General features: G+C 33.9%; 1 protein-coding gene across 1 annotated transcript; it reads right to left on the minus strand.

Annotated features, from left to right (window-relative positions):
- Positions 1-1280: 1280 nt before the first annotated feature.
- LOC147846016 (uncharacterized) lies at positions 1281-9842 on the minus strand. Its single transcript, XM_087245083.1, has 6 exons — positions 9085-9842; positions 8715-8925; positions 8068-8187; positions 7913-7963; positions 4594-4741; positions 1281-2286 (listed from the first exon to the last, which is right to left on the minus strand). Exons 2-6 carry the CDS (start codon positions 8857-8859, stop codon positions 2178-2180), a joined length of 573 nt encoding a protein of 190 aa, XP_087101209.1. The 5' UTR covers positions 8860-8925; positions 9085-9842; the 3' UTR covers positions 1281-2177.
- Positions 9843-11053: the final 1211 nt, after the last annotated feature.

The raw sequence follows: 11053 nt of genomic DNA on the forward strand, positions 1-11053 counted from the left end.
GTCATAAACAAATATTTTCATAATTCAAATGAGTAGCAGCTTGGACCCAGAAACAGAATTCCATTCGTCACGACTTAAATGGATAATCAAGGGCTGCATCCAAAATTGCATACTTCCATACTGTATAGTGCGCTAAAAACAATATGCAAGCCGAGTAGTATGTGCAAATACATAGAATTCGAAAATCAGTATGCAAGAAGTACCCCGGTGACCTACTACCTCCGGCGAGATTCTGAAGTTTGCAAATTATGCGCTATCCCATCATGCCCTGCAGAAGAATTCATGGATGGGAGTGAAGTGATGCAAGTCTTGCGGGTAGGTCATGTGAAGAGGACAAAATGGCGGTTGTAGTATGTGTGTGTTCAATTCATACTACTACTGTACTTTTCTAACAGCCGAATAGTATGCTTAAATTCAAATGCAGTACCTACTTAGAAATCGGCTGTTTCGGACGCAGCCAAGGACTACAACTTAGTTACTTAGCTGGGGACTATTTTCTGGTGCTGCACAATATCATTGCACCTGCTGCAGACATGCTAGGGCAGCAAAGTTGCTTGATTATTGTAATAGATCCTAGACATATCAGCCTAGAAATAAGCAACTTTTCATTTTTTGCCAGTCTTACACAATGCAACTAGAAAACAGTCAAGCTTTAAATAGATTTTTTTTTGAGTAAGATGCTAATAGTGTATGATCTATGCTAAGCTAAGCTAAAAGTGCTACCACCAAACCTGGAGATCGACTGAATGAATACTAAAATGGTAAAGCTCAGCAGTTAAACTGTCGTTGAGCTGTAAAATGAAGCTACCCCCCCCCCCCCACTCCTTAAAAAAGTGGTATGTTCCTATAACCACTGAAATGCAGGTGACATCAAGCCTTTGTGAATGTTCTGTTGCTAAAGCGCATCTTCTCCAGTAATCTGTAAGACTTTTAGAGTATTCCTCTATAAAATGTAGCGACTGGAGCATTTTGAAGCAGACATCTGAATGATTTTCTTATCACCACTGTTTTAATTTATCACTCTATTAAGTGTTTTGGCAAATATAATAGCACATTTCTCCCTAGACGCTCTGTGAAAACATGCCAATGATGCCAAATAGTACACCTACTTGATCTTGGACTGAGCCCGTTGACAATCAGTTCTTTATCCAAACATGTTGTCAAAATGAAAGAATGTATTTCTATGCTTAGAAATGTAATTTTTAAAGGGATACCATAGTTCCGTCTCTATCAGAGACCAAGCGCTTTTAGTTTTTTTAAATTTACACAAAAAAATCATATATTTTTATCACGTTTTATTTCTCTAGAATTATTTTTTGTACAAAAAAAGACCCATGAAGGAGCAAAATCCTATCATCAGACCTGTAGCGAGGTGTACTTTTATCAAGCATATTCAACAGAGTAATTGCTTTGCTGTGAAGAAAACAAAATGTTGAAAATGTAATGACCAGCGTGATGTAGATGGTATGCCTCATGTTTTGCACAGTGTATATATTTTTACGCAAATGTAGGCTATTTGTGCAACTGTAAATACTTTCTCTTTGTATATATATCTTTATTGTATATACAGCCTTTTATCATTAAATATTTCTGCATTTGAAACCATCAATGAATCATTGAGCCCTCCATACTTGCAGAACTGAATCCAAAGAAAGCTTTAAAACAATAAATAGACTTGACATTTCACCACTGATAATATTTTTTCTCAGAGGAAAGGCCTACAAAACGAGACGGAATACGTCTGAATTCCTTTTAATCAGCTGAAGAACTCAAACTCCAATATATCCAGACAGAATCAAGCCTTTAGTCACATCATGTCTTGATTCAGTTTGTTATATTCCTCTACTACATCATGATGAAAGCGTTTAGTACTTAAGCGTATGTCCAAGCCATAATTAAGTGTTGAATGTTCTTGAAGTTTAAACCAGTAGACTGGAGTTACCTTGTAGATTCCGAAGTTGACTTTCCTTTTGGTAAATAGTGAGCAATGAAAGATCACGACTGTACCTTTAAAAACAGGCATGCAGGGAATTCCATTGGGATCTTCCCTGTATAAAAAAGGTCAGGATGACATTTCCGAAACATTTCCAGGTGCCTCGGGTTGCGTAATGATTATAAAAGTGAAGATTCTTCTGCTGAGCTTCCTGTTCATTGCAGCTTGATTAGAGCTTCTGCCCTCAGAACCTTTTGCAAGTGGTGATGTGACTGCGGCATTTTGGGCACTTGTGAATCACGTCTTTGAGGGAATCCACGCAGAACGGGATTAGACAGCAGCCAGCAACACAACTACACAATAAACAAGAACACAAATATGTCACGTGTGATTCTTAATACAAATAGCATAGACTAGCACCAGGGTGCATATTACATGGAGGTTTGGAGGGGGGGGGTCTGGCCCTCCCTAATTAACACTTGATTTTACTGAAGGAATTAAAAACGATGTATGGGGGTATCTGCTCATTAATAATTACGAGATAGTTTGCTCTGATCTGTATCTTAAATAATATAAATAATTAAAATAATAGATAACTTCAATATAGATTTGACCACCCCTATAATGGTTCATACCATTGTGAATGCAAGTTTGCGCCAAAAATATGAATTTGTCGGTTTGAAACCAGCAAATCTAGAGCAGCAACAAACAGTGCAAGTATTCACAAAACATGTTTCTTGATGCATCGTTTGTATTTTATTATACTCTGGCTTGCACATAGAAGTTAAGCAAAAAAATACAAAATATGTTCAGTCTTTCATGGTCATCCCTTAATAGGTGCAGGAAAGCAAACATGTTACCATTTATTTAATATCTCAAATGTCATTGAGAACCACTCAATATCCCTCAAAACACTGAAAACATAATCTAAATAGTGTTTAAAAGGATATTTCACCCAAAAATAAAAATTCCCTCATGTGTTTAAGTCTCTTTCTTTAGTTGAACACAAAAGAAGATATTTTAAAGAATCCTGGTTGGGTTGCTGTCACCAATCGACTTCCATAAAAAGAAAACAATTTTATGGAAGTCCGTGGGTGCCAGCAACAAGCATTTTTCAAAACATCTTCCTTTGTGTTCAACAGAATAAGGAAACTCACATAGGTGTTGAACAAGGATGAATAAATGATGACCATTTTAAGTTTAGGGTCAACTATTTCTTTAATACAAATCATATATAGCAAAATGCTGCCCTCTAGAGTCACCTTTTTACTGTGCTACTGCATTGAACTAAGGAGACGTGGACACTGAGGTAAATAACGTTATTTTTATCGGCTATTTTAGCTTCGTTCAGCACTGAAACACTGATTAATCGCTGATTAATGTGAATCATACATTTCGGCAAGTCCATTTATATTTTTCAACAAACCTTCTGGTGTTAATTCATGTTAATTCATTGCTCTTAAAGGAGTTGTTCCCAAAAATGAAAATAATCCCATAATTTATTCACCTTTAAGCCAACCTTGATGTATATGACTTTCTTATTTTACAGTCAGCATAGTTTTAGCTTTTCCATGCTGAATATTGGATAGAGGTCCTTTTTTAAGTTTCTAAAAGCACATCAATTTAGAAGGAAACTAATGCATACGCCACAAGTGTGTTAAAGCATTGCATCGGTGTGTTTTGAGGCAAAATAAATCACTGACTTCAGAAGGCTGCCAAATGTGCATTCGTTCTTCAAAATATCTTTGTCTGAAATAAAGTCATTGAGGATGGCTTGAATATGAGTAAATATGGGATAATCTACATTTTTAGGTGAACTATTCATTTAATATTAAAATATTCAGTCAAGAGAAGTTATATATTTTATATAGATACAGTTGAAGTCAGAATTATTAGCCCACCCACCGACTAAAATTAAATTAAAATTGGCTAGAATAAAAATTTTAAATTAAAAAAAAAAAAACATTTTAAGGTCAAAATTATTAGCCCCTTTTAGCTATATTTTTTATCAAGAGTCTACAGAACAAACCATCATTTTACAATAACTTGCCTAATTACCCTAACCAGACTAGCCTAATTAAGCCTTTAAATGTCACTTTGAGCTGTATAGAAGTGTCTTGAAAAACATCTAGTCAAATATTGTTTACTGTCATCACGGCAAAGATTAAAAAAAAAAAAAAAAAAAGTTATTAGAAATGATTTATCAAAACTTTATGATTAGAAATGTGTTGAAAAAAATCTACTCTCCGTAAACAGAAATTAGGGGGGGGGGGGGGGGGTGGGGTGGGGGGGCTTATTGGCCTGATTGGCCTTATTTTTAAATGGAGATGTAGCCCCTCATGTCATACTGGATAATGCACTTCAGTGGGACTTTTAACATTAACAAAACTTAGAGATTAATTAATTCATATTATTACCATATAATATTTGACACAGCTATTAATTACAAATTATTTATAGTCGTTTATCAAAGCTATTTGCATGAAATGAACAGTCAGTCATGTGCTACTGAGGAAACACTAAAATAAATATTTAATGATTTCAGACCTCAAACCATATCAGATGGAAAACTGAAAGGACTGTTAGGGATGGAAATTTTAGAGAATCTCAACAATCCTATTCAGCATAGTTGACAATAAAGCACATAAAGGGCAGCTCACCCAAATATAATGGAGATGAAACACATAAGATAGGCCACACTGCCAACTTGGGTTGAGACATCTGTAGTTATAAACTGCTGACAGAATGGACACTGTGTTAGAGATGGTTGTGGAGGAAGTTGCCGAACATCCAAAATAACCTGCGGAGCTGAGAAAACAAACAAGCTTTCTGTGAGGAAGCTGCTTTGTATTTATGCAGCCATTTCTTATCTCAAAAAACATCAAACCTCACCACAATTTTAACCCTTGTGTGCTGCTGGGGACGTTTTCAACCACTGTAACCACTGGTGATGTTGAGTCTTAATTTGACCAAAACTTTCTCTGTATTTCAGCAAATGGAATGAGTTTTGGTGACAAATCTTATATTGACACATTTTGGTGTTCATGGCTGTTTTTGCTTTTGACTACCATTACAATGACACCATATCATTTTACATTCTTTATTGTTGGTAAAAAGCTGGTGGTTTTCCCTATTGAAGATTTTGTCATTTTTACTGTTGATCATCAGATAAAAAAAAATTCTTAGTTTCTGGCTTTTATGTGGAATTCTATGTGGTATAGTATGTGTGTGTGCTTGTGTGAGTTTGTGCACTTACTTTGTATGACTGAGAAAATCTAAATAAGCACCTCAGAACATAGTAGACATAGTAACACACGCACACTATAATTTTCTGCAATACTTCATAGAGCTCCATATAAAGTCCAGAAACTTTTTGCATGGGCCTATATGTAAAGGGTTAATGGTACCAACTGATGAAACAGTAAAAATATCAACAGTAAAATCTACAATTGATTTAAACAGGGAAAACGGCCAACAATCAAGAATGCATGATTATGATGTCATAGCTTTGCAATCAAAAAAATGTTATAATGGAAGTCAAAAACAGCCATGAACATAATGAAAGGGTAATACATTTAAACAATACACAAGGGTTGAAAATAAATGGGATTTGGCCTTGATGTCACAAAATGCCATTTTCGGTTTGTTTTGAACAATTTTCCGAAAGAAAAAAAATATTTTTTAAATTAGTCATTTTATATTGAGTAACATTACTAATATGTACCTAGACTGAAATTAATATTTTTTTTTACTATGTACTTATTGTGTAAATAAATACTATAGGTGGGCATAGATTATTTTTTAAAATATAGATTAATCTCACTGTAATCTTGGAATTAATCTAGATTAATATAGATTGAAATGGCTCATTGAATTCTGCCGAAGGCATTCAGAATATGCGTGCTACCCAAATATTGACTAAAAGTAAGTCTTTAAGAATGGGTTTCTCAAGCCAGGTGGCACATTAGACCAGGGGCTCATCTCCTGTTTTTAAAATGCACCACAAACTGATTGAGAAACTGTTCCACAATGATAATTGGTGATGAAAATAAATGATGTTTAATAAGATGTACTTGTGTTACAAACTGTTTATTCTGTTAAACATGAATTTTAAACTGTAGACAGCGATAAACTCCAAAAAGCTATTTTGAGTACCTTAATCCAACTAAATTCATAACTGAACTAAACAGAAATGGAATTGAGTTGTGGAATATGCAGATATTAGTGGCATTATTGAAGTAAACACCGCAATCAAACCATTACTGTCATGTAGGACTTTTGCCATATTTTCCGACAAGATCCACACACGCGGCTGTCAGTAAAGGACAACACACACACACACACACACCGCGAAATGCGGGAGTTTTTTCTTTCCATTCGGCGTGCGTTATTAAATTTCATAAAACTTTCACCAGTCCTTACTCCTTATTTGCATCTAATACCCCAGTTTGTCACGGTGGCATGAATAAAATGTTCATGAGTTAAAGTGAAACTGCCGAACTGCAGTTAAAGTCACCCAAACTCATACATGAAAGCACTTCATGCACCTTAATTATATTATTGTCTATTAAGGAAAATAACTAGATTACAGATGTCCATGTAAACGTATTCATTAGTGTTTTTGAAGTAAGTGAAAGATCCAGAAGGGCATTCTGCTGGTTTGATTTAGAAGGGCACTTTTTTTTGTCAGACAGCTCACCGGTTTGACTTTTTATTCACCATCATTCAATTTAAAAAGCCCCTGCTCCATTTTATTGGTATATGTTTTACTCGAACGCATAAACTCTACAGGTGCCTGATAGATAGATGTGTAGCTAACATTTATCAGATCCACTCTAGTGAAACGCATCCATGTTAGCACATTACGTTTGATGAGGTCATTTCAGAGTAGGAATACACACAGGTTCGAAGACTTGTTCTCACCCCCTATGTTACAATTCGGCCAGGTATACATCCACTCTAAAATATCAACAGGAAAGTCACCATAGCTTGCATAGAACAGACCAAGGTCCCAACTTAACTTTGAGAATAGATTAACAGCGATATTTTTAAATTGCTCGATAAGAGTCTCACGTTAACACAGCATGTTAACGTTGATAACAGCCCGCCACTAGTATATGTTTTTTCATTGTCCTAATGCTTAAATACTTGCATGCAATTGCATCTGTAGTTATTTTTTGTAATTACATGTATAATTACGCTGTTGACCATCCCTAACACCTTAACACACCCTTAAACTAACCCACACAACTAAACTTTTCCCTAGCCTTATTAATATACCATCCTAATAGCAACAGAAGTGTTCTGCCATGCATCATGAGCACATCAAGTACAATTTATTTTGATGTAACTACATAGTAGTTAAGTCCACCTAACATAAAGTGGAGCCTAATAATCTAAAGAAATGGAGAGAACATATGAAGAGTTCACATGCAAAAAGTGCCGGCTGACATTTCCATAGAAAATAAACATTTTTCTTAACCTCCTTTGTTCATGTTGAGATATTTCACTTTAAAGAAAAGGAAAAGGACTTTTTATGTGCCATAAAAGTGATATTACTGAACATACACACAGGAGCCTGATAAAAATGCTCACTTTAGAAGAAAATTTAGATGGCATTTAGAGGTTTTTGCATCTTAACTCTTCATATAAAGGGTTAGTTCACCCAACATTGAACATTTAACCAATTACTAACCTATGTAAGGTTTCTTTTTTCTGTTGAATTTAAAAGGCGATGTTTTAAAGAATGGTGGTTGCTGGCACCCATTGACTTACTTAGTAACATTTTCATACTATGGATTTCGATAGGTACTAGCACTCATTATTCTTTAAAATATCTTCTTTTGAGTTCAACCGAAGAAAAAATTCATAACGGTTTTAAAACCCATGTGAGAGAGAGTACAATTTACAATACTGAATACAAAATAAATCACTTTAAGAGTGCGCATCATATATTTATTACCATATAAACACTCTTACCTGGAAAATCAGGTGGTCTGTCAACAAATACAACACCAGATGATGATGTGTCTGAAATAATAATAATGATAATAATATTAACTATGCTTCCAAAAAACACAAAGATCAATTTCTAAATGTTTAAGCATAGTATAAAGCATGAGGTGTCATTTTACTTATTACAGTAGGCAAGCCATTCAATCGCTCTTGCTTTTGCTCCAGTTCAACCTTTTTCTCAGAGAGCTCTTTAAGCTTCTCATCAATTTTCTGAAGTTCCTCTCTCTCTTTGGAATACTCTGTTGGTTTAAAGATCTAATGTGAGTGACATCAGTTCACTAAAATAGGAAATTTACTGTAAAAACACACACATACATGCAACCATATGTGACCCAGGATGACAAAACTTATGTCATAGGGGTATATATTTGGCAATAGCTACAAATACATTGTATATGTCAAAATTATTATTATTTTATTATTATTATTTTCTTTTATGCCAGAAATTATTAGGATAAGTAAAAACTGTGTTCCATGGAGATATTTGTACATTTTTCTAGTGTATATAAAAAGTTTTTTTTTTACGCTCAGACTTTTAAACAGATGTATCTCAGCCAAATATTGTCCTATCCGAACAAACCACACATCAATGAAAAGCTTATTTATCCATTATGTGAAAATCTCAATACAAATGTAGTCCAGTGTCAATTATAACCAGAATTTTCCTCTTAAAAATCATTCCTAGATGTCTTTCACATTATATCTGGCTTCTGTTGTAAATCATTAAAAAGCAAACAATTATTTGGTTCGATCTGATCATACTGACGTTGCTCGTTTTGCCCGTTGTTTTTCTTGAACTGAATGAGCATGGCCAACACATTGCGTCTATCGGTGAATTGCTGTCTTTTAAGAGACAGAAGGTTGAGGTCTTCAAAGATGTTCGACAGCTGATCTTCAGATTGCTCAGGCATGTTGAGGGTTGAGATGACCGCTCACCTAAACATCCACAATTCTCAAACCATCATAAAGAGTCTTCTCTGAAAGAAATACAACACAGTTACGCAACAGAACTTCGCTTTAGGGCAGGAATGCAGGAGAATCAAGGCTTTTGTATTACAAATACCACTTTTAGTGTGTGATTATAATATGAATGAACAGTAAAAGCAGAAGTGGTTAAAATTGGATTAAAAACTTACCGATGCATACTGTAGCGTCCCATCAGTAGCTTTCCACATTCCAGTAATAAGGAAATATGTGCTTGGTTGTATACTGTAGCGAGGAACATGTTGGTAATATTTAAAGTATGTGGTTTACCTGTATTTTACTAAATGCAAGTAAGGCAACTGCTAATTCATGTCATGGTGAGGCTCTTAAATGGCACACATATAGGTTAAAAGCAGTTTTGGGCAAAATAAGAACAATGAAGGGAAATAAAAATGCACTTTAAAAAAAAATCAATCATGTTTTCACCATTTACAAGTGTAATATGTTATATACAATGGTTATATCAATATGAAAGCAACATGTAATTACTCAAATTATTTGAGGGCTTCATAAGACATCAAGTGAATAGATGTGGATGTACAGTGTGTATTATATTGATATTTAGTCTCATTGAAGTAGTCTATTCACACATTTGCATCGATGCAACCAGACACCCGAACTGTCACATTTGCATTTTGTGGGAAATATAAAAGGGGAATTTCGAAGAACATTGTCTAGAGTTAACAAAATAAGAGCTCATAAAAAATAAAGCACAAGCCTAGTCCATATGACTTGTATACTGTATATTCTGTATGAATGTGACAACTAAAAAGTTATTTTGCAGAAAAGCAAACCCCAAAAAGGATTATTTCAACCCAAAATTCATTTATTCATTCATTCATTTTCCTTTAGCTGAGTCTCTATTCAGAGGTCAATTTCAGGCCAATTTTATTTCATTCACTTATGGTGCATGTTAGAGCTCCAATATATCATTTCATCATCGATATTGCAATGTGTGAATCTGCAATAGTCACATCGCACATCTGGAATGTCAAACTGGGATTATAATTGACCAAAACAGTTTAGAGCATGTGATTTGTAAAGTCAAATCTAATAATGTGAAAGAATTTAATTTGGATGTATTTCTAGAGTTTGTTACTTTAATGAACATGAATTGCCTAATTATTTAATGAAATTAATTATTATTATTATTATATATAATAAAGCATAGATATTACAGGAATAAAAATAAGGACAAAATTATTAGCCCTTTAAGCTATATAAGCTGTCTACAGAACAAACCACTGTTATACAATAATTTGCCTAATTACCATATCCTGCCTAGTTAACCTAGTTAACTTTAAGCTGTCTAGAAGTGTCATGAAAAATATCTGGTAAAATATTATGTACTCTCATCATGACAAAGATAAAATAAATCAGTTATTAGAAACGAGTTATTAAAACTATTATGTTTAGAAATGTGTTCAGAAAATCTTCTCTCCGTTAAACAGAAATTGGGGAAAAAATAAACAAGCGGCCTAATAATTCAGAGGGGCTGATAATTCTGACTTCAACTGTTATACATATATATATATATATATACATATATATATATATATATATATATATATATATATATATATATATATATATATATATATATATATATATATATATATATATATATAGCATAATTTTGTATGTTTTACGCTGCTTATTCCAATCAATATAAAATTAGAAATTATTTCCAAATAAAGTAATCTAATAAAATTATTTTTATATCCCAATATTTATTTTTTTCCAATAACAAGCAGCCCGGAAAAAAGCGCATGTCTTTGTACTCTGGGGGAAACCGGAGCACCCAAAAGAAACCCACGCGAACAAAGGAAGAACATGCAAACTCCACACAGAAATTCCAACTGGCCCAGCCAAGACTCAAACCAGCAACCTTCTTGCTGTGAGGTGACAATGCAAACCACCAAGCCACTGTGCCACCCAAAAATCAATTATCATTTACTTATTCTCGCATCCTTCCAAACTCATAAAACTGTTGTTTATTAAAAAAAAAATTACTTTGTCATTGTTTAAAGAGATTGTCTCTTCAGAAGACTTGTATTAAACAATTCAAATAAAAACAAACAAACAAACAAACAAACAAACAAACAAAAAAGCACACACATA

Source organism: Danio rerio, chromosome 3, assembly GCF_052040795.2.
Source record: "Danio rerio strain M-AB ecotype USA chromosome 3, GRCz13ab, whole genome shotgun sequence".
In the NCBI taxonomy this organism is placed as follows: Eukaryota; Metazoa; Chordata; class Actinopteri; order Cypriniformes; family Danionidae; genus Danio; species Danio rerio.

Bases quoted from the DNA above. Each gene is read 5' to 3' on its own strand.
- LOC147846016 (XM_087245083.1), bottom strand. From the start codon at position 8,859: ATGCCTGAGCAATCTGAAGATCAGCTGTCGAACATCTTTGAAGACCTC. The intron at 7,964-8,067 runs GTAAAATGACAC...TTATTATTTCAG, and splicing joins TGGCTTGCCTACTGTAATAA to ACACATCATCATCTGGTGTT. The intron at 2,287-4,593 runs GTGAGCTGCCCT...TTTATTGTGTAG, and splicing joins TTCATCTCCATTATATTTGG to TTGTGTTGCTGGCTGCTGTC.